This window comes from Eptatretus burgeri, chromosome 7 (assembly GCF_056783735.1).
Source record: "Eptatretus burgeri isolate ZD-2024b chromosome 7, Ebu_testis_v1, whole genome shotgun sequence".
Taxonomy (NCBI): Eukaryota; Metazoa; Chordata; class Myxini; order Myxiniformes; family Myxinidae; genus Eptatretus; species Eptatretus burgeri.
Window position 1 is genome coordinate 21,903,056 of NC_140967.1, and position 24,483 is coordinate 21,927,538.

At 42.6% G+C, this 24,483-nt stretch overlaps 2 protein-coding genes across 2 annotated transcripts in view; one reads left to right on the top strand and one right to left on the bottom strand.

Annotated features, from left to right (window-relative positions):
• Positions 1–21,438, top strand: part of LOC147022813 (glycogen phosphorylase, muscle form) — a 67,125-nt gene extending 45,687 nt beyond the window's left edge. The window contains exons 7-20 of the mRNA XM_085887651.1: positions 1,388–1,470; positions 1,578–1,721; positions 2,602–2,694; positions 4,961–5,107; positions 5,262–5,425; positions 6,919–7,033; positions 10,213–10,314; positions 10,420–10,567; positions 13,618–13,676; positions 13,773–13,914; positions 17,980–18,187; positions 18,399–18,533; positions 20,671–20,737; positions 20,819–21,438. Coding sequence (XP_085743777.1) covers positions 1,388–1,470; positions 1,578–1,721; positions 2,602–2,694; positions 4,961–5,107; positions 5,262–5,425; positions 6,919–7,033; positions 10,213–10,314; positions 10,420–10,567; positions 13,618–13,676; positions 13,773–13,914; positions 17,980–18,187; positions 18,399–18,533; positions 20,671–20,737; positions 20,819–20,971 — 1,760 coding nt within the window. The 3' untranslated portion in view covers positions 20,972–21,438. The remainder of the gene's footprint in view (positions 1–1,387; positions 1,471–1,577; positions 1,722–2,601; positions 2,695–4,960; positions 5,108–5,261; positions 5,426–6,918; positions 7,034–10,212; positions 10,315–10,419; positions 10,568–13,617; positions 13,677–13,772; positions 13,915–17,979; positions 18,188–18,398; positions 18,534–20,670; positions 20,738–20,818) is intronic.
• The window catches only part of ABHD12 (abhydrolase domain containing 12, lysophospholipase), a 36,960-nt gene continuing 33,260 nt past the window's right edge, over positions 20,784–24,483 (bottom strand). The window contains exon 13 of the mRNA XM_085887652.1: positions 20,784–21,766. Coding sequence (XP_085743778.1) covers positions 21,748–21,766 — 19 coding nt within the window. The 3' untranslated portion in view covers positions 20,784–21,747. The remainder of the gene's footprint in view (positions 21,767–24,483) is intronic.

Here is a 24,483-nt window from a genome sequence, read left to right on the forward strand (position 1 = left end):
CGGTAATGTCTTTTTTACGCGAAACTTATTTCTAATTTATGTTTGACGTGCTTTGAACCAATTCTTTACGTAGTCCCAACACACATCGACGTATGTAGACGTATTCCAATGACGTCTTCCGGTCGACAAAAAAAAAAAATGAACGTGTTTCTAGCTTACAACTGCCATATAAAGACGTGTTCCCAGCGGTTTTGGGAATTGGTATATAAAAATGCTGCTCATAAAAGGGAACCCAACAGTGTTTTCGAGTTCCTTTTTGAGTCGATGTCCATGTCAGCAGTATCAGTATCAGTATTAGTATTAGTATTAGTAGTAGTTTGTTCATGTTGGCAGTAGTAGGGGAGGGTGTGGGCTATGATGGATCCTCCTTGCGTCCGCGTGTCCACGGGTAGGTTCATAGGCTGCCACACAACGATTTAAATGGCTGCATCTCCACTATTGAAAGTAGACGCTTGCGCTCAACAATTGGATTTTTTTTACAATCAACGACTTTTAAACGGTACCACTCAGCTATTTTCATTGTTTACAATGAACGATTTAAATTGCTGTCACTCGCCTTTGTTTTTTGACGCTGAGGTTTTGAAATTTGAAGCGTTTCTTCTGAACGTGTTAAAATGCTCAAACTCGACTATTTTAAATAGACGCTGCCGATGGACAATTGGAATCAGAGCCAAGCTAGACATCGAAGTGTGAACATCCTCGTCATGCCGAAGAAAAGTTTGAAGAATGCTGCAAATAAGTGTCCTGGCCGTGGCCGTGGATGCTGACGCAAGGACGATCCATTGTACCGACGTCTTTCAGCCTATGAGTAACTTAAAAGTAACGTCTGTCTGTGTGGCAACGATCGCGTAACGTGCCAACAACACGTTAATCATAGGTTATAAATAAGTTTCGGGTACGCTAAACATTACCTCGGCGTGTCTCAACTTATGATTAACTTACAAGTAGCATGTGTTGACGTCTGTCAACGATCGCAGACCGTGCATACAACTTGTGGCCAGCGTAGCGGAACGTGTGAGTCATACGCTGGCATACGTCGTGAAATTTCAAGCATGAAAAAATTTGAGGACAACCGAAAAGTACAACGTTTAAAGCCAACGTACAACGACGTATGGCAGTGTTTTTCAGCGTGCTCTCAATGTTATCAAAACTTACCCATAACGTATTCAACGTGTGCCAGCGTTTTAGAAAAAAAATTCAAAAATCGGCATACGTTGGCTAAAACGTCAAGGTGTGACCGGGCCTTAAGCTGCTGGTGCATTGGTTGTATGTGTTTCAGGGAAGGGTAAGCATTTGCCATTTGATGGTACTGTGACCTGGGCTTGGGCATTGGTGCACATTCCTAATTTTGCTGTGTTGGTTCATGGTGAGATTTCTCTTTGTACAGTTAACGTCGGAGATTACATCCAGGCTGTGCTGGACAGGAATTTGGCAGAGAACATCTCTCGTGTCCTTTACCCCAACGACAACGTAACCGCTACACCTGCCATTCAACATCCTCGTTTTTCACTCTCACCATTTATGATTATGTATTGACACCACAGACCAGGAAGGTCAACAAAGCTTTGTTTCCTCAGTTTTTCGAAGGCAAAGAACTTCGCTTGAAGCAGGAGTATTTTGTGGTGGCTGCGACACTGCAGGACATCGTTCGCCGCTACAAGGCATCCAAGTTTGGCTCCCGTGAGGCCGTCCGCACATCGTTTGACAGCTTCCCTGACAAGGTGAGCATGAGTTTTCCTTTACCCACAGTTTATTTGAAATAAAAAGTCGGGACTCCTAAAGGAGCAACATTAATACGAGTTCCCTCACAAAGGATTTCGATACAGGATGAGGCCATTAGGCCCATAAATAATTCCCAATGGTGGCCCACCTGTGGTTGTTTGTCCACCCTCCATCCTTTTTCTAAATCCTGAGCATCAAGCAAGGAAGCAGCACGTCCCATTTTTATAGTCTTTGGTCTGACTCGGCCGGGATTCAAACCGCTGACCTGCCCGACTCAGAGCGGATGCTCCAACCATTATGCCATCAAGTCTGAACATGAAGAACAAAATGGATGACCAAGCAAATGAGAACAAAACATGCTGCTAGTACGTAGCAAGTGGTGTGAATGTATGGCTTGCTGTACAACTGGTGACACTTGATTATCAGCAAGATTTAGATGAGGAAAAACATTAAAAGATAGCATATTCAGAGAGAGAAGAGGAGAGGAGATGGACTGGCAATGTGAAAATCGTTCAGACAAGAAGTATATTTAGATATTGACTGGAATTACGTCAACTAAATGAGGTCGTGCACGCAGGTTACTCTGCTTCCTGCAGGTCATTCTTCAGGTTGCTGGGTTTCTACCAATACTTGGATTATAACATGGGACTTCTAAACCAGCTTGGTTGGTTTCCAAAAGCCGACAATCCATAATCCTTCATACTGGTGCCTTCAGCTGGATTTGAACCTACAACCTTCCTGATGCCACTCCAGTGTGCTCAACACTGCGGCTGTATCCATCGGTATTTTTGTGTATCCTATGGGTGTTTTGTTTGTTTATTTATTTATTGTTTTCTTCTACGAAGCACATTGTGGCTTTTGTCTTGTGCCGTCTCCTAGGTGGCGATCCAGCTGAATGATACTCATCCTTCACTTGCTATTCCCGAGCTCATGCGCATCATGGTGGACGAAGAGAAGATGCCATGGGAAAAGGTAATTTGTTACCGTGTGAAAAGTTATGCTTGTGGAACGTGGTAATCATACTTGTATTGGTCACAGGAAGTTTCAGAAAATGGTTTGTAATAATCTGAAAGTACAATGTTAACCCTTTGAAACCAGGTGGCCGTTTTACCAGCTGCTATTCAATCCTACATATGCTTGAGCAGCCGATTTACTAGCCACGACTCAAACCTCCATATACCTGAGCAGCCAGTTTACCAGCCCCTATTCAAACCTCCATATACCTGAGCAGCCAGTTTACCAGCCCCTATTCAAACCTCCGTTTACCAGCCCCTATTCAAACCTCCATATACCTGAGCAGCCAGTTTACCAGCCCCTATTCAAACCTCCATATGCCTGAGCGGCCGGTTTACTTGCCATGACTCAAACCTCCATATAAACGAGCGGCCGGTTTACCAGCCACTATTCAAATGTTCATATACCTGATCGGCTGGTTTACTAGCCACGACTCAAACCTCCATATAAACGAGCGGCCGGTTTACCAGCCCCTATTCAAACGTTCATGTACCTCAGCGGCCGTATTTTCTCCAGGGAGTTTAGGGTTGAGGAGCCGAAAGTCCAAGGAGCTCAGGCTTCAAAGGGTAAATGTGATTTTTGCATGACATTATTTATTATTCCCTTTCATCAGAAACTGAATCCTTAAGTTTCAGAACTTTAACTCCACAGATCTTCTTTCGTATGCAGCACATTGCTGCAGGTTGCATCATTTTCTCGAGGGAGGGGGGAGGGGTAGGGTACTTGAACATTACTTGAAGAACTGGCGCTATCAGCTGTGCTACTGATGCAGTGCCCCCTGTAGGTTAGAGCAGGAATTTGTAATTTGCTCATGGTGCCGGCGATAACTCGTCTTCTCTTTGCTAAGGACACCGTAGGATCTTTAATGTCCACCTACTAATGCTAGCAGACAGTACTACTGCCTTGACGTCCATCCGGGGGATGTCGTACGCATTGATTCCTTGCCCTGTTTTTAGCTCGCCTGTTCGAAGAACAGAGAGCTATAGCGATACCCCCGGCGTGAGCGTGAGCATAAGCATCAGCGTGAAAATGTTAAAGTTTTTGGTGCAAGTTATTTTTTCCTTTCTAATGTTTTGATCTACCACACTTTTTTATACGCCTGATATATATATATATATATATATATATATATATATATATATATATATATATATATATATATATATATATATATATCGGGGCGTATTATGGAATGCCGGTCGTCTGTCCGTCCGTCTGTCCACACTCTAACTCCCAAAGTTTTCAACTTTCACGTTTCATATTTGGTACATAGGTACAGACTGTGGAGACGGTGTCATGACGTACGTTCCTCATATCAAGTGGTTGCCATGGCAACCAGGATGCTGTTTTCCATGTGGTAGCACAATTCTGTATATACCTTCTTGTTCGGGCGTATACTGTGCTCACTTGCGCTCTTGTTACTGATTACAATATACAAATACATATATTGCTTTAAAATTATTTGGATCAGACTTCGCTGCAATGCTTTATAAAAAATATTAATTATTAGACGAGTCATTTAAAAACGATAAATGTATAAACAGGCGAGCATTGGGTGGCTTTGACACCAACTCTGGTTCTCGTTCAGCGACGATGTGCCGGTCGAATGAGTGTTATTGGATGGGGAATTCTCTGCAGATGACTGGTAGGTAATTCATAGTTTTATACGTTTTTATCTTGGTAGAATTTATTATTTTATTTTTTTGAGGATTTATGTTGTATTGAGCCAATGGAGTGTCCGGGCCATCTCAACATGAGAAGTCTACCGACTTCTTGATGTACATATCCAAGGAGTTCTCCAACCTCTTGTATCATCCCACTCGACGTTTCGGCTCGCACAGGGTTAACTGTGCCTCCACCAGCTTTTGTAAAGAGTAGTTTCCCTGTTGGGTCCCTGTTCCATCTCCTGAAACCCACCCACGTGTGGAGATGGCAGTCGACAATATCAACTTGTGTGCGCGCGCACACCACACACAGCAAGATTCTATGTTTATGGACAAATGGGCTGCGCTTGCAAGATGACCTTGCTTTCTCTGAACAGGTTGTCACGTCACAGTCCAGACTTTGAAGAGGACCAGCAGTGGTTCTTTTGTAAAATAATTTGAAATTGTCCTAAAATGATAATATCACATGTTTGGCACCTTGTGCCACTAGACATATATCTGCAATCACGTTCTGTTGAGGTGCACCATGGTAATAGTTGTGCTTATGTGATTCTGTGCAGGCCTGGGATGTGTTGGTGAAAACCTGTGCTTACACAAATCACACGGTGCTTCCTGAAGCCTTGGAGCGTTGGCCTGTGGATCTGCTGAGTACCCTGCTCCCGAGACACCTCGAAATTATCTACGAGATCAATCGGCGCCACCTTGACGTGAGGCCTACTTCTGTCCTTGGTGAATTTGTGTCGGCTTTTCTTTCACCGACATTTTACACCAACAATCGCTTCTTTGCAACAACTTGCACAATTCTGCATTGATGCAACTCCAGGCTCTGCCACCACTTTTTTTTCTTTTTTGTCCCTCCAGAATGTGAGCAGAAAGTTCCCTGGGGACTTGGATCGCTTGCGTCGGATGTCCCTGATTGAAGAGGAGGGTGGTAAGCGTGTCAATATGGCTCACCTGTGTATTGTTGGATCGCACGCAGTCAACGGTGTTGCTCGCATTCATTCCGACATCATCAAGACCACATGGTGTGTGTCAAGCCAACTTTGTAAAATATCATCATGTATTTATTTTGCCTGTTATGAAAAAACTGTTCTTTTAAATGTCAGACAGTGCCTCTAGAATGTCTACACCCCCATTCAAAATTTTCACCTTTTGTTGCCTTCCAGTTTGGAATTAAATTGCATTAAATGAGACTTTTCCTACCTTTATTTACACATTGTAACCCACAACTTCCAAGTGAAAAACAATTTCAACAAATTTCAGAAAATTGATGAAAAATACAAAACTAGAATATCTTGGTTGGATGAGTGTCCATCCTCCTTATAATAGCAATTGTAAATGAGCTCACGTGTGACCAATCACCTTGAAATAATCACATGCCAAGTTAATTGGCTTCCACCTGTGTTAAATTGCAGTGATTCTGATTATTTCAGGATAATATCAGCTGTTCCTGTAGGTTTCCTCTGCTGGGTAGTGCATTTCACAGCAAAGACTCAACCATGAGCACCAAGGAGCTTTCAAAGGACCTCCGGGCTAAAGTTGTGGAAAGACACAGATCAGGGGATAGGTATAAAATTATTTCAAAGGCCTTGAATATCTCTTGGAGTACAGTCAAGCCTGTGAAGAAGTGGAAGGTGTATAGGCCCACCAAGACTCTGCTTTGATCAGACCATCCCTCTAAACTGGATGACCAAGCAAGGAGGAGACTGATCAGAGAGGCCACCAAGAGGCCAATGGCAACTTTGAAAGGCCTCCAGCTCGGCAAAGACTAGTCAATGTGTGCATGTGACAATATCCCAAGAACTCCACAAGTCTGGCCTGTATGGTTGGGTTGCAAGAAGGAAACCATTACTCAAAAAAGCCCACCTTAAGTACCGTCTTTGAGGTATGCAAAAACCATTCCGGAGATTCTGAAACCATGTGGTAAAAGGTATTGTGGTCTGACAAAACCGAGATGGAACTTTTTGGCCTAAAAGCAAAACATTACATTTGGTGCTAACCCAACATAGCACATCACCCAAAGAACACCATCCCTACTATGAAGCATGGTGGTGGCAGCATCATGTTATGGGGATGTTTCTCATCAGCAGCGACTGCGGTACTTGTCAGGATAGAAGGGAAAATGGATGGAGCAAAATACAGAAAAATCCTGGAGGTAAACCTGCTGCCCTCTGTAAGAAGGCTGAAATTGGGATGGAAGTTCACCTTTCAGCATGACGACGACATGAAGCACACGGCCAAAGCTACACACTTGTCCAACCAAGATATTCTAGTTTTGTATTTTTAATTGATTTTCAGAAATTTGTAGAATTTGTTTTTTTACGAGGGAGTTGTGGGTTACAATGTGTAAATAAAGGTGGCAAAAGTCTCATTTAATTCCAGACTATAATGAAGCAAAAGGTGATCATATTGAAAGGGGGTGGAGACTTTGTATAGGCACTGTAGGTTTGCTGTTATAGTCGGTGGGAGTTTAATATTGTGACTTGTGTGACCATTGTTTATACTTTTGTCCACTCAGCTTCCGAGACTTTTGGGAACTCGAGCCATCCAAGTTCCAAAACAAAACCAATGGCATCACACCACGACGCTGGCTTGTTCTGTGCAACCCAGGCCTGGCTGACATTATTGCAGAAGTGAGTGGCTTAGAGTTTGTTTCCATTGGTATTAATAACCAAATCGGGGTTTCATTTTTCTGGTATTCTGTCATGATGTGCAATACAATTGCTTAATCTTGGATGTAAAATCTTGTAAAAATCATCTTTCGTTTGTGGTTCATCTTTTTGTGCGGTGAGGCTCATAAGCAGCTTGCGCTTTCCTCTTGGAAAACCATCCTCATCAATGGGGAACATGCTCTCTCTCCCTGCGAAGCTCGCAACCATGTGTCAGGACTAAATATTGGTCCCACCGAAGGTAGGAACTTGCATGACTCTCTACATCCCAAAGGACTTGAGAGCAGTTGGTCAAGTCGACCTGGAACATATTCATTGGTTCTTCACTCCTATAGGATGGGGAAATGCTGAGCACTGCCATGCCTTAACTCTCCCTGCAGAAATGACAGTGTATGCAGCAGACCCCGAGACTCATCTCTTGTCTAACTATCTCGATCATCAGCTTGACTTCTACCCAAGTCAGTCCATCTTGGAAATGCTGGTATTGCTTCATCAACAATGGATGTATCCTTGATCTCAATCAAGAGGTTGGGGGCCATCGAATTGGACATTTCCTGTGCATTTAATTCTGCCGGGCATCTTGCCATAATTTCCAAACGGATGGTATCCAAAATTGCCTCCCAAACTGCATTTAAGATTTCCTGTACATTTACAAGCAGCAGGTTACTTTTGAAATGATCTCTTCTATGCCTTATCTCCAGAGGCTGGTGTCCCTCAAGGGAGTGTTTATGGACCAATCCTATTTATGGACATACATCAACAACCTCTTCATCACACAAAGTCAATTGTACCATTTTGCAGACGACCCCACTCTGTGCATGATAGCTCCCCACCCATCCACCAGGAAGGCTGTGGCAGCATCCCGCTCAGCTGTGATCTCAAGTAAATGAGCAACAGGTGGTCAACGTGTAATAACCGCCCTCACCCCCCAAAAAGGAAAAATAATAAAAAAACCCCCAATAACAAACAAACATGATCCTCACTGTTTCTCCATTCAAACTGGGTGGCAAGTTCTCCAATTAATTATAACTCAGCCTTTGGTTGAGCTCTGGTCACTGAAGCTCCGGGGTGTTACTATCAGATAACGTGTCTTGGAGAGATCACGTCTCCAAGTGTGCCGTCGTGTCAATTTTCTGCAGAGCCAAGTCTCTCCTTCAATCTTCCTTGGATTTTATAACTGTGTGTCAGGCCTTCATGTAAATGGCTCCTACCTGCGGACTGGTGTTGCTGCTTTCCAACTTGCACCACTTTGGGCCATGAAATCTAAGGTCCTCTATCATTTGCATTTTGTGATAGGAGGCCGTTTCAGGTGTTTTTTTATTTTTTCTTCTTATTCTTGACGAGCACAGACAAGTTTGACTTTTCTGTTATTTATACCCTGCGCTCGCGAAGCAAAAGGCAGGGTTAAGAGATCGGTAGCGTGCGGACGTATGTCGTACGTGTCTGCATTTTGTTCAAAGCGTACATCGAAAACCGTTCAGTGAAGGAAATTTAAACTTTACCACGTGTTACATGACCATGTGATTTCGTGGTCACTCTTTGGAGATCAACGTAGATCAATTTTCTAAAATCCTCAATTTTCATCCAGTTGACTTGAAATTTAAACATGATTTTCATAAATATGACCATGTGTCACATGGTCTGGCAGCCATATTGGATCAAAGAAAGGAAAAAAAACAAAACAAGAGTTGGCTCGAACCAAGTCCTTCTCAAGACTGCGTGGGGTATGTATTCTCGGAATACCACCTAGTTTTTTTTTGTTAGAGCTCTTCTTGTTTGCCTTCTGCCCTTTCAAGTTTCGACCCAATACCTGGCCCGGTAGGTTATACGCATTCGATCAGAAACCCTTGTTACTCTCCCAAGTCTAAACTTAATGATCACCTCCTTTCATTCATCCCTCCCCCCTCCCCTCCTCTCGCCTGTGCAACTGTATTCCTGAGTCTGTTGATGCGGGGCCCTGCCTTCTTGGATTCATAGTTTTGTGACCCACCACCACCCCATCGTCAATCACAATCTGACCTTTGAGCTTTACTACATCTTCTGGAACCCAAGTGTTGAAGAGATAATGATGGTGGCAGTGTGATATAATCTGTTTATTCTCATTCTAAAAGCTCCTGCTCTGTTGCTTGTGCAGTTTTGTACAATTTTTAAATGTTATTGCTATGTAAGTTTGAATACTTGCTGTTTAACATGAAAATGGTATCGCAATATCTGAATTTCTTTTCTATTTTTATGCCTCCACAGCCAAAGCCCGGAGGCATGGTGTTATGTTTTCATGTTGTCTGTCCGTGCTTCCACTATTTGTTTTGTTACCATAACATGTGAACCACTGCAGAGATTGACCAAACCTGACACTAGTATGGACTGTAATACAAAGATGAACTCATTACATTTTCTTTTCAAAAGATCAAAAGTCAAAAGGCATGTGACCGTTAAGAGGAATGACATGTAAATTCTGGACTTTCATTGAAAAAAAAAAATAACATATATATATATATATATATATATTTGTTACTGTAATAATTTGTGATTCACTGAAGGTTTTTGTATACATGGTTGATCGAAGCTCATGGAAATACCATGAACAGATGAGTATGTGAGTGAGATATCAAGGGGAGGGGAGTAGGACATGGTGGGGGGGGGTGAACAAGCTTCACACAAGCTGAATGAAACACAGCAAGAAGAGGGAAGGGGAAGGTGGGGTTGAAACAGAAAATGAACAAATCGACTGACAACTAAGAAGAAGAATTTTTATTATTATTTGTATTAAACAGAAGGTGTAATAAAGGGATTGAAGCAAGGTGGTGAATAATGGGACAGATAATTGGAGACACATTGGGGTGGCGGCAGAGGGGGGGGTCTGCATTTTCCTGAAAGTGGGTTGATGCCTAACGCAACTGGAGTGAGTTGATTCCTCACATTGGGTTGCCTTCCATTCTGCTCTAGCATATCTAATGACACATTCACATCAAATTTTATTTTCAGAACAAAAGTACATCTCATTATTCCCTGAATTTGCTTCTTTGCAGAAAGCCTGATATGTGTGACATTACCCCCATGGCTTGTAAAACGAAATGCCTTGAAGCCCTGACAGTTGATAACTAACCCATATATGTTCATGCGGCCTGTGCCTTGTAATTCAGCGCATTGGAGAGGATTTCATTCGTGATCTGAGCCAGTTGAGGAAGCTGGAGAAGAGCCTGAACGATGACTCGTTCATCCGTGATGTGGCCAAGGTCAAGCAGGTACGGACAACGGATTGCGAATACACTTTAATTATAGACTCCGTGCTTCATTGTAGAATGATATCACCTTGCCATTATTTTTTTTTTTAACTTCCTTTATTTTAGGAGAACAAGCAAAAATTTGCAGCCTACCTTGAGAAGGAATACAAAGTGAAAATCAACCTGGCATCCATCTTTGACGTGCAAGTGAAAAGGATCCACGAATACAAGAGGCAACTTCTCAACTGCCTACACGTCATCACGTACTACAACCGTACGTTATTCTTACTCTCATCTGCTATTTCTGTTGTGGCAACAGGACCAATAAGCGTTGTTGGCAATACCTCGAGCCCATGACTGAAGATGATCGTGTTTGTTTTCTTTACCCTGTCGGTAAAAGTAGTATTCAAACTATATTTGCTTGCTTAGTGGTGCATTGTATTTATTTATTTATTTGTTCCCCCAAAGTTTTCTTTGATAAATTTACAAATCACACATTTATATTTTATTTAAACTTCATTTTTTTTTTTTTGTACAATGTAGAGTTTGTGTTCCTGTTGGTAGAATTGGCAAGAGTCTACGATGTGAGCAGATAGGATGGCCTAGAGGTATGCACGCGCTTCTCTGGATTTGAATCCCGACCGAGCCATAAACGGTCATCCCGGTGTTTTATGTGTCTTGTCCCTCGGATGGACATGAAATTGCTGTCCCGTCTGTCAACATGAGTTGGTGGATGTTAAAGATCCCATGGTGTCCTTCGCGAAGAGTAGACGAGTTGTCGCCGGCACTGTGAACAAATCACAAATTCCTTCCCTAACTACTGCTGGAAAGGCAATGGCAAACCACCCAGTATAACCCTTGCTCAGGAAGCTGCTTCAGTGACACCGACACTCTGTGACAGATTATGGTACATCAGAAGAGAATAAGTTGAGCTGTCGATATTTTACTTTATTTTACACTCTTTCAGTACATTGTCTGAAATAATTATATTCGTACTTTTTGTCTTCAATTCATGAAAACTTGCTCTCAAGGAAAAGAGATAACGAGCTGAGGCCACAGGTGGATGCAACATGCAATGGAATGAACGAATAGGAGAAAGTGGGTGGAGTGGTGGGGAAGAAACATGGTAACCTGCAAGTTGAGTTTTGGGTTAGGTTAAGTAGTGCTTTTGTGGGATAGGATAGAAAATATTTTGGGTGTTGAGAGATGACTTGCAATGGTAGTGCAGCGCCTGCTTGAAGTACTGGTGAAGAGTGTGATTGGGCAGTTCCATAAACAGGAGAAAAGGGGGGGGGGGGTGGTGCAATTAGCCTGGATTTGTGAGTTTTAACCAGAAGAGAATTACTGGAAGATTGTGTGCATCTTGGAAGAGATTGGGAAGGTGTGATGGAACTAGACCGGGGAGGCCACTATCCTTGTCGTTTTATTTTTCACGAGCAAATGCCACACGTTGCTTCGCTGATGGGGAGATTGAGATGGGGGGAAGAGGGGGGTGATAGAGAGGAGATGGAGGGGGAAAGAGAGAGAGAGAGTGAGGAAGGGGGAGGGGAGGGAAGGGAAGACAAATGCGGTGGAGTGTCAATTACGATTCATACCGTCTCATCAAAATTATTCTGCATAGAATAACAGTGAAGATAGAAACAAAATAATGTCTGAAATCCATTTTCTACCGGTCATCCTATGAATACAGCCTGGACATGTCCAGAAATAAACATTGTCCAGAGACGAACACCACCCAGACGTAACGACCATCCAGACAGAACGGCTGTAGAGAGACAGACAGACAGACACATATATGTAGTAGGGGAGTAATCAGAATATGTTGTGCTTTGTGAAACACGCACACGCACACGCACACGCACACGCACACGCACACGCACACGCACACGCACACGCACACGCACACGCACACGCACACACACACACACACACACACACACACACACACACACACACACAGTCGATGTTGGAGTCGGTGTGATTACCAGACTACAGTATGTAATATACACAACCCAGAAACCTTGAGTAGTTTTCACAAAAAGTTACATTTATTTTGGCGTTTCAGGGAGATGTTCACAAACATTATTCTTTATAAACAGCTGTGTGTGACAGGTGGAAAAACAATTTGGCTCGGTAATTTAGAAAACACGTTAATGTGGCTCAGACATCGGGCGTTATCAAATATATTTTGCTTTCAAACTCATAAAGAGAAACATTTAACCTTTGTAAAGCAAATCCGATAACCAAATGCTTCAGAAAAAGGTGTGAGGACAAAGGAAAACCTGAAAGAACCTCCATATGATACGGGATGAAACTTTGCCACCACGGCACCCGTAATAGGCATGGCATGTCCACACACCTGCGGAGAGTCTGTTCAGATCCAAATATACCCACATGGACCATGTCCGTGTGTGCTGTATACGTACCTCTACCTTGTAGTAACTGTCAACTGCACAACCCGATCAAGACACAAACTGCACTGTACAGCTCGGTAAGTGGCTTAAGCACTCAAGCACTCCAACGGAACGCCTGGCTTGACAAGCGATTACCAATTGCCGTCGATACAACTATGCACCCGGAAATGTCCGAATTGAACAAATCAACACTTTTTGAGGAGTCGGGACTGCTGATACTTTCAAATCTGGAGCTTACATTTTGTAATTCTGGTTCATTCAAGAGATTCTCTCAGTTCTTCATATTCGCAAATTAAATAAAGCCATGAACACTGACGTCTCCCAGCGTTTATAAGCATTGCAATATACCCAGCGATTCGTAGCTGTGATGAACAAGCATTTGATGATATGAGTGAAGAAAGTGGGGGGGGACAACTTTATCATTAAGAAATCGTTGTGGCCTGTTCCAAGTCAAAACATGGTTGAACAGGCCAAAATACATGGCAGCTTCAGACCCCAGCGAGGTGACCCAGGAAACGCCTTACAACCTCAACCTCAAACAGCGAGGTGGCCGAGGATCGCCTCATGAAGGATATAATTAATTATCTTCAAAAGGGGTGTCTTGATTCACACAAACACCCAGTTTTCTCTGTTACACTTCCTTGGAGTTTTCTTGGTATGCATGCAAAGTTTTAGGCTGCTAGGTTTTATAGTTTTGAAGGAGATGCACACACTGATGCACACATTGCCTTTTATTAGTAAAGGTTGTAGGTTGAGGCTCATTGAAGAGCAAGGTAGAACTGACGGACAAATGCCTTGTGATAAAACTTGCATGTGTACTTGAATGTTGAATATTGAAATTAAATCGAATAATAATAATAATAAATAGAAATACATACATAATAACCTGAAGTTTTTCCTTTCTTTCCAGGAATAAGGAAGGAGCCACAGAAACACTTTGTGCCTCGTACTGTGATGATTGGTGGGAAGGTGAGCTGCCTGTGCACTTTCACAGAAGGTGACTTAAAAAAAACAAAAACTCCAGAAATACTAGTAAATGATCACTGCCTTGTCTGGTGTGCACAGGCTGCGCCTGGTTACCACATGGCTAAGATGATCATCAAGATAATTACAGCCGTGGGTGATGTGATCAACAACGATCCTGTCATTGGTGATCGTCTGAAATTCATCTTCTTGGAAAACTATAGGGTGTCTCTAGCTGAGAAAGGTGAGGCTGATGCTGACTTTGGAATACCATCATAGGCAATTACTCTATGCCGTGGACATCCGAACACGGTCCACCGAACGCTGGATGTATTTTCATTATCTTGCCAAAACGAAGTTTTTGCAAGATATGTTAGTCAGCTTGTATGTTTATTATTATTTTTTTTTTGTCTGTAATCACGTATAAAAAATTCTGCGGAGCACAGTTATCATTGGAAATTTTTGTAACTTTGCATATCAGAGGCCTATAGAGGTCCCTTTCAGTGCACAAAATTTTGAAGGTCAAGGTCAAAGGTCAAGGTCACTTTGTCACAAATCAGGGGAGTTGACGAAACCCTTATTTTTTGAGTAATTTTGATCAGATCGTCTTAAAACTTCATGGGAATATAGTTCATGGTCTGGTGCTCAGCTGATTAATTTTTGGTGGCGATTGGCCTTGACCTTCATGTTTTTTTTTTTTTTTAATTATTTTTTTATTTTTGGTCTAATCACATATAAATCACTCTGCAGAGCACAGTTATCATTGGAAATTTTTGTAACTTTGCATATCAGAGGCCTATAGAGGTCCCTTTCAGTGCACAAAATTTTGAAGGTCAAGGTCAAAGGTCAAGGTCACTTTGTCACAAATCAGGGGAGTTGACGAAACCCTTATTTTTTGAGTAATTTTGATCAGATCGTCTTAAAACTTCATGGGAATATAGTTCATGGTCTGGCGCTCAGCTGATTAATTTTTGGTGGCGATTGGCCTTGACTTTCATGTTTTTGTTTTTTTTTAATTATTTTTTTATTTTTGGTCTAATCACATATAAATCACTCTGCAGAGCACAGTTATCATTGGAAATTTTTGTAACTTCGCATATCAGAGGCCTATAGAAGTCCCTTTCAGTGCACTAAATTTTGAAGGTCAAGGTCACTGTCGCAAATCATGGGAGTCGACGAAACCCTTATTTTTTTAGTAATTTTGATCGGATCGTCTTCAAACTTCATGGGAATATAGTTCATGGTCTGGCGCTCAGCTGATTAATTTTTGGTGGCGATTGGCCTTGACCTTCATGGTTAGCACTGGAGGTCAAGCATATTTGACCCCAAGGTCAAATTTTCAAGTTTTAGGAACCATATCGTGTAGTACCTCAAATTGAACACCTCGATGAGTGCTTTCTAGATATGTCAAGCTTGAGACATTATGACATCATTTGGTGACGTTATGAGGCAAAAGCATATTTTTCATGGTTACTCTGTAGAACAATTCTCATCGGAATCTCTCGTAGGCAGATATTCCTCAAGGAGTCACTCCTGGTGGATAGCAGCTCTGTTCACCTCAGTGTGACCTTAAAGAAGTCACACGTGGTCACCTTTTGGCAAGATACGGGTCACCCTGCGGGTGACATTGGTTTATTTATTTATTTTTAACATGCTCGAGGCTCATGGAAGAGCTATGACACAGAACTAATCAGGACACAACACAACAAAGGGAACAGCAGGAGAAAGGGGAAACACCCCAACAGCAGAGCGGTGAGATAAAGTAGACAAACAAACTCGGGATGCAGGTAACGAGGGTGAAGGGAGAATTCAAAGGGTGGACAATTATGGTTACATCAGCAAAATCTTTGGGAGGGGTGGGAGTGCTTTAATCGGTGTGGAAAGTATGATTTTGGATGGGGGATGACTTGAGATGGTGGTGAACAGCTGTCTTGAAGACCTGGAGGGAAGAATGAGATTGAAGAGAGTCTGGAAGGTGGTTCCACAGGTTGGGAAAAAAAAGAGGTATAAATGAGTGGAGGCGAGTTGTGATCCTGGATTTTTGGAGTTTCTCCAGAAGGGATTGACCGTGTGTGCCCTGCAGAAAGTTTTGGGGGAGAAGAGGTGGTGGAGAAAGCACGGAAAGGGCAGAGGAAAGGTGCAAGTCCAGAAATGAGGCGGAAGAAGAGTCCACCAACCCGTCGGCGATGGCAAAGCGATCAGCCCATAGACTCAGCTTCATCGCGAGATTCCAATGATATTTGAAGGCCTTTGTTTCTATGGTGTCAAGCTGAGTAAAATGTGAGGCAGGAGAGCCAGGCCAGAGGGGAGCGCAGTACTCCTATCAAGCTCTGGATGAAAGCCTTGAAGGTGGATCGAAGCTCAGGTGTGCCAAGACTTTGCTCAACGGGTGATCCCCGTTGGTTTCTGACTTTGGAGGCCAATAGTGAAATGTGGCTTGCCCAAGAGAAATCAGTTGAGAGTGAGACCCAAGAGTTTGAGTGACTGAACCTCTTTGAGAGGGTTGTTGAGAAAGTAGATGGAAGGATTTGCTGAATGGTGCTTTCAGAGAGAGCGAATATGTGGGATTTCTCAAGATTGACAAAAATTACAATCTGGTCACAAACTTGGAGCATATCTTTCAAAGTCTGAGTAGAGGGAAGAGGCTGCTGCCTGTCTGTCAGAGGGATGAGGGATGTCACAGCAGAGAGTGGAGTCATCAGAAAAGAGATTGATGTTTTTACTGAGTCGGTGAGATCTATGAAGATTAGGAATAAGATTGGGCCTAGAACACTGCCTTGTGGTATTCCAGCTTTGATAGGGAGAGGAGAAGAAAGGGTTCCTTTTAAGAGCCACACATTGGCTACGAGAGTGGAGGAAGTCGATTGGCTTTCTCAAAGCAAACGATGTCAAACATGGGAATTTTAGCATTAGGCCAAACTATTTTCAGCTCATCCTGAATACAGTCCACTCAAACAAGTCAGTTTAAAGTGAAACAAAATTCAAATTAGAAAATCCGAATTGCTAGATTGGACAATATCGTGTTTCACTTAAAATCCTTGAATGCAATAATAGTTAGAACGGTACTCGTTGGAGCGCATACCTCCACCCAGGCTGAAGAGTTTGTGTTTTGTATCCCACCGATAGGCCGGATCTGAATCCGGACCTGAACCAAAATCAAATCGGCTTGTTCTTGTCACCTACTCAACTCATCCACCAAGTTTTGTAGTTCGTCCTGAACTTTTTGAAATGTCGTTTTTTTGGCTCTCGCTCTCAAAAGTGAAGAATCACTTCGCCAAAATTAAAAAAAATTCTCATATTCAGACATGGATCTTCATCTTGTCACACCGAACAATTCAAACATATTCATTCTTGACACACACACACACACACACACACACACACACACACACACACACACACACACACACACACACACACACCCTGACCACGAAGTTTCGCCCAAATCCGGCCATCACTTTTAGATATGCTGCTCACACATGGACAAGTGGGTGAAAACGTGACCTCATACACCTTTGGTGGTGGAGGTTAACAAAGTGAATAAAAATAGTTGAGCAAAGAAAATGCAATTTTTTGACTGTATGGAGACCACCTTGTTTTGTACTTTCATGATGGAAATCCTCAGTTTCTAGATGTACATGAATGACAGATAACCGTTACCCACACTTGGTTGGCTTGGCAGTGTTCCCACTTGAACCCTCGGCTCACGATTCAGACAAAATCAAGGTCTAATCCTGTTATTCCCCCCTGCAATCGAAGGTAGACTGGAACGTCTGTCCGTCTGAGCAGGATTTCTCAAAACATTGTGGAGGGATTCAGGGAAACTTGGTGGACAGGTTGGGTGTGTGACAAGGTAGAATTGATTCAATTTTGGTGAAGATCTGGATCTGTGAATTTTTAAAAGTGATTCTTCACTGTTGAAAGATGGGGCCAAAAATGATCAAAAAAAAAATATATATATATATATAATGAGGACGTTTCAAAAACTTGTGCATGAGCAATGACAAAACTTGCTGGATGAGTTGGTTATGTGACGACATAAGTCGATTCGATTTTGGTTCATGTCCGTATCCAAATCCATCAGTGGGATACAAAATGTAAACTGTTCAGCTTGGCAGAGGTATGCGCTCTACCTTGTGTAATTCTAGTTTTATTATTGCCCTTGTAATTCATCGAAGTGGTGATGTGCGCATATGTCTGTCTACCTGCCCGCCTGTGCACTCGTATCTGTCTGCATGTCTGTCTCGTGCAAATCAATGCCACCCTGTGCCAATTGACAATGAACTCTTCACCCTGTCTCCCACACCAGTGGTTCCAGCTGCCGATCTCTCGGAGCAGATCTCCACCGCTGGAACAGAAGCCTCAGGAACGGGCAACATGAAGTTTATGTTGAACGGAGCCCTGACGATCGGCACCATGGATGGAGCGAACGTGGAAATGGCTGAAGAAGCAGGCGAGGAAAACCTCTTCATCTTTGGCATGCGTGTGGAGGACGTCGACGAGATGGATAAAAAAGGGTACAACTGGCTCATAAAATCAGTGCTTTTAAATTGTAAACTTAAGCTGATCTTATGCACACATAATGGATTTCACAAGTTTTGTGCAAGTTGGTTGATGGATAAACTAAATGTAGATGGAGGAATATCTGGTTGGAACATCCTATTGACACGACCGTGACCGTAAATGAAAGCCTGAGTGCTTCGGCGTGATTCAAGCTTTGCCATGCAGGTACAACGCTCAAGAATACTACGATAGAATCCCGGAGCTGAAGCAGGCGATTGATCAGTTGAGCAGTGGATACTTCTCTCCAAGGGATCCCAACCTGTTCAAGGACGTCGTCAACATGCTCATGCATCACGACAGGTCTGCATTTTCCTGAAATTTCTCTTGATGTTTAGTTTGGAAATATATTGCAATTTTTGACTACCACTACTCGTACAGACCCATTATTCTCACGTTGTCAAAAACTTCACTTGGCGATCCCACAAATCTTTCACGAACCACATGGCCCAGATTGACGTTGAACTGAAGTTGATTTTGGCATGAATTTGCAATTTCAGGATGTCGATAACTTGCCTACTCTTCATCAAAGCCTGTGGGATCTTTAACGTTCACCAATGACCGATGCCGACAGACGCGTCGTCCGGCTTAACGTCCTTCTGACGGATGGCTTGCACATTGATGCCTCGCTGGCCTGCAGTTTCTCTTTCTTTTATTCTCACAAAGATGCATACCTAATTGATACCCCCATTTAATTAAGAATTGACCACGTCTGTGTCGTTGCTTCGTGAAAATATCAGTCGTAATTTTGAATGAATTGTTAAAATATATTTTCTCGATGTCTGTTCCTTGCCCCTGGAGTAGCAGGGATGTAATTGAGCTTACAATATTCAATATGGACTATCTCTCCACTCCCTCGTTCATCCCACTCTTCTCTGACCTGTGGAATGTCATTCCTTGTCTGACTGTAGCTCTTCCCTCCATGATACGAAGTCTGCTCTCCCCAATCACATCGTTACATCCAATTCAGAACCCAACTTTGCTATATTCCGACATCCTTTGCCCATCCTTCATCCCAAAGTTTTGCTTTCACTCCATTTTGTCTTGTTCATCCTTGACCCCCCCCCCCACCCCACATTCAGGATCCATCCTGCAAATGTTTAAAATGAGTACACCTGTTAAATGAACCTCAATAATGTGAGAGACTTGGACATTTTTTTTTTTTTACTTGGCACACAAAGGAACATTTATGTAGCTTCTGAAGAAACATTTATGAAAGCAGTTTAAGATTCCACTTACCATTTCTACTTGGTGTACAGATGAACGGGATAAGTTCCGCATGTACTCGTGCTCACAAAATCATCACTGGCTGTATTATTGGCCTCTTAAATGTATTTTACAATGCAGCTGATGGTAGCATCATTGGCTGAAGGCGCAGCTGTGCTGTTGATGCAGTGCCTCCTGTAGGTTAGGACAGGAATTTGTTCATGGTGCCAGCGATAGCTTGACCGCTCTTCATGAAGCACACTGGGATCTTTAACGTCCACCAAGTGATGTCGGCAGATAGGATTCCTGTTTAACGTTCATCTGAGGGAAGGCACAGCTCTCGGCTTCCTGTCAGCTCCTCTTATATGTGATCCTAAACTCTTAATCTTGGGTCACTGTACTTTATTCCATCCACCCAGAGATCTCCATGACAGGAGAAAGAAGAAAAGAAAAAAAAGATTGCATGTCCTGGAGCTCACTTGGATCGGGAGCAGCAGTCACTCAAACCCCCCTCAGATCCCCCACCCCCGAGACCCTGAATTTTTTTTTAATGCCGTGAACTTTGGGACATCATGATCGATGAAGTTTGTGGTCAAGTTTCATGGAAATCGTGTGTAGTTTGAGAGAAGAGCAAATACCTATTTTGGGGGGCAAGGGGTCAAACCCCCCTCAGATCCCCCACCCCCGAGACCCTGAATTTTTTTTAATGCCGTGAACTTTGGGACATCATGATCGATGAAGTTTGTGGTCAAGTTTCATGGAAATCGTGTGTAGTTTCAGAGAAGAGCAAATACCTATTTTGGGGGGCAAGGGGTCAAACCCCCCTCAGATCCCCCACCCCCGAGACCCTGAATTTTTTTTAATGCCGTGAACTTTGGGACATCATGAGCGATGAAGGTTGTGGTCAAGTTTCATGGAAATCGTGTGTAGTTTCAGAGAAGAGCAAATACCTATTTTGGGGGGCAAGGGGTCAAACCCCCCCTGTAGGTCCCCTTTAATGAGCGGTCGATTTTGATACGGGCAATAGACCTTTGTTTGGCATTAGATATGAAGCTTGTGGCCAAGTTTCATCAAAATCGTGTGTTTGATTCAAGCGATAATGACTCACCTACGGTCACAGCTCGGTGGCACAAGCTCACCTGTTACTTTAGCTCCGTTTGCCTTGGGACATGGAATTATTTGCTTTAAATGGGAATTCCTGTTTTTGTTTGTAACAAAATAAACCTGTTTGCAGGTTCAAGGTGTTTGCTGATTATGAAGATTACATGCATGCACAAGACAAAGTCAATCAGCTCTACAAGGTACAAACCGTTCATCTATTGTAATTATAAAAAATATTGTTAAAACTGCTTTCTCATTATTTATTTTACTTACATGCACAGAATTCCAAGGAATGGACGAAAAAGGTAATCATGAACATCGCTGGCTCGGGCAAGTTTTCCAGCGATCGTACCATCGCCGAGTATGCAAAGGACATTTGGGGCGTGCACCCGAGTTTGGCCAAACTTGCTGCTCCAAATGAGCCTCGTACATGAGCGCAGCGGTCCACAGGAAGCACACCGTTTTCTCCGCCCGTCCTTCCCTTCCCAGCACCCAGGAACCCACCCTCCTACGACCCCCCCCTTAACTTTCTTGTGGGACGAGGCATAAAGCGGGGAGGAAGGGGAGGGGCTCTTGAGGTAGTTGAGAGCAATGCAGTGTGCGTGCTCGTTACCTGAGACCGCTTTAACACCCATCTTTGAATGGACCGTCGTACCTCCCACCTCGTGCCGATACCTGAGCATTGTGCAACTTGTTTTAACACGTGGATATCTCACCCTGCGATCGGCCTGTGCTGTTTTGCTTTCCAGTGTCCCAACACTAGAATTGACTTGTTGTATGTATGTATGTAACCACCCAATCACCTGCTTTGCTGTATGTTTGGCAACATGCTCATGTGCACTGGCTTCTTGTGCAATTTGAGGCAAAAAGAAAAAAAAGCAGAATTAAAAATGAAAACTCATTTGGTTTCTCTTGAAATGTCCATGTTTTGAAGAGCTCAGGGAACAAGTTACATACAAGCATTTCAGAAGGTGTACCACAAGTGTAAACAGGACAGTGCAGGAAAGATGCCATTGGTTGTGACAATATGTTCCACAGTTCTAACCAATCAAAATGAAGTGTGATTATGTACAAAGCACAATGTTGCATTTCAGAGGATCTAGTACAAGCATGCAATTTACAGCAGCAATCTCAAAGCATTTTTTTTTTCGTTTGCAAATCATTTAAGCTTTTCCATTCCAATTTGGAACTTGATGTAAGAGCTGAGGATTCAGTGGCCAAAGAAACTCCTGTGGGGGGGAAGAAGAAGAGCTGTTATGGTCATCACTGAAGAGCATCTTACTGACTACATGGTTCTTGGACAAGGAACCATCTTGTAAGGATGATTAGGAGGGGAAAAAGGAAAGCAAGCAGAACATGTGTAACAAAGGTGACATCCATGTGTCACATGAAGAAGCAACAGCAGCATGACCTCGAACTTCAATGTGGGGGGGGGGGGGGAACCTGTTCATAAAATGCCTGGTCAGCACGGCTAGTTAAAGATCACAGATTTAAGATGTCTATCAGACTCCAAATATAAAGTACTTGAATCTGAGTTTATCCATAATACAGGTATTTACATAATACCTGCTTTAAAAATAAATAAATACTCTAACTTTTTAATACTAGGAGGGTTTTGTCATCTGTCCATTTCAAAATAATACTGTAATAGCAGGAGTGACAACATCTCAGCATGAGTGAGATGGCCAACTTGGGCACTTTTTTGTAGTTTTCATTCACAACCATTTTTATAGATCTGCCTCGTTGGCAATCACCAAACAGTACAATAGCACCGTCAGAATCACATTAAAAGCAAGTAATGAACGCTATATTAAAATAAACCAATCCTGGCTCGATCTCATGTTTCCATGAGATAATGGTCTGAGGGCTATTCAAAGCAAGGCTAAGTAAGTTAATTGCAATGAGAAATACAAATAAAACAAGAAAAATAGCAATCAGATTACAGACTCTCACCAGGATATTGTGTGGTAGTTGTGCACTGGTGGGTTACTTAAGTGATGAGAACCACTACTTTATAACTACTAGCAGTGATGACTGGACACCTGACCCATGATGTTCATTATTATTCAATTGAATTTTGAATGGAGTTAAAATCAAATGGAAGACGAAATAGGTACGGTCCTGCATTGGAGTAATCAGAAGAAACACAAACAAGCAAAGATGAAGTCATCAAGGGGAACCTCGATAGGTTTCACATTTCAGATGCTACTCCTCTCCCCTCAAACCCAACCAGCCACAGCCAAATGAGCCTTATTCAAAAAAAAAAAACCCAGATCAAAAATATTTTTTTCTGGCTGCCAGATCATGCGTCTGATCAGGTTGAAATTTAAAATGTATATTCCCCATGACTACTAAATCATAAATGTGAAGTTTCACGGTGATCGATGAAGCACTTAGAATTTTTTATTTTGATTTTTGTTAAATCCAATTTGGCTGCCAAACCATGTGACCTATCAATTATTCATGAACACCCTGGTATCCAAGGCTTGAACGTGTGTGAATTTTCCCTCTTACTGTGCAACCATTCTGGAAGGGATTTTTTAAGGTTTTAGGGTAAATCCAATATGGCTGCCAAACCATGTTACTTATGACATACGTGGGAATGTTTTCCCATTGGATAGGTGGTCATACCTGTAAAGTTTTGCTTTGATATGTTCAGCCATTTCAGAGAAGATTTTTTTTTTTTTAAAGGTTTTTATTTATTTATTTTTATGGGCCAGGTCTCCTCCCACCCTTTCCCTCCCTCATCCCAATGCGCACCCCCCTCCCACACCCTCTCCTCTGAAGAAGGAATTCTTGCAGGGTGTACATTCATATGTACATGTACATAATAACTTCTATTTTAAAAATAGAAAATATAAAATCTCAGCAATTTCCCCATTGACCTCCCAACTACCTACGTAGGCATTTCACTCTAGCAAGCCGATTTTCGTCGCCTCTGTTTATTTACTTCACATTCGTGAATTGCATGTCCATAAGTTTGTTTATAAGGCTTGAATAAGCAAGAAGAGGACTTGTAAGGGGGGGGATGAATGGTTTACCCCCAACAGTTTCATAAGCAGGCCGATTCATCTGGTTTTGTGGAAGAATTGAAAATTATTTGCCATTTGAGTTAAATCGTACCGCGATGTAACCTGTAGACGGCACAATTCTCGGGCGATTCCCAGGTGTGATATCACGGTTAAACGGGAAGATTGACAATCACAATTACTGGACTTTATAAATCGCAAATCGGGAACACATATCTCTCTTGTTGGCTGTCAAGGGATAGATTAGCGTCGAGGTGCTCTGAGCGTTTGAGTTCCCCTTGAAAGAGATTATAACATGGGCTTCTCTTGAGGGATGAGACTCGTACTGTGACTGTCACCTTGTGGACTCAATCATGGAAATGGAACTCTCTGAGGCGGTAAAATAAAGTTGTTATTTAACAAAGGCACATTGTAGTTGTAATTTAAATAAAGCCACATTCGATGGCATTCCCTTTCCTTCCCCTCCCCTCACGCTTACCCCTCCTCCCAAACCCTTTCCCTTTCTCCAGGTGGCGTTTGTGGCTTTATTCAATTCCAACAAAAATGCGATAAGCTCAAATCTCTTGACCGGACGAATTTCAAATTTTAAACTGAGGACTTGAGCTTAACAGCAGTTCCAACTACTTAAAAAGTGTTCATTTGCTAAATTTTTAAAAAAAGTCTCAAGATGTCATCATGCGGTGTATCTTAAGTGTCATTTCAGCCATGCGATTACGTGAAAAAAAAAAAACATTGGCGAAACGCAGCACTTACCGAAATCTTGTTAGGGAACACGTGTCTCCAATCGTTTCCAAAGCAAAGCACGTTTGCATAGGCCGAATCAAAATGGCAGGTAAGACCCATGCGAGGCGGAGTTGGGCCGACCAAGGATAAGCTTTTTCATGAAGGTAAGCCGTTATCTTCAAAAGGTGTTTAAA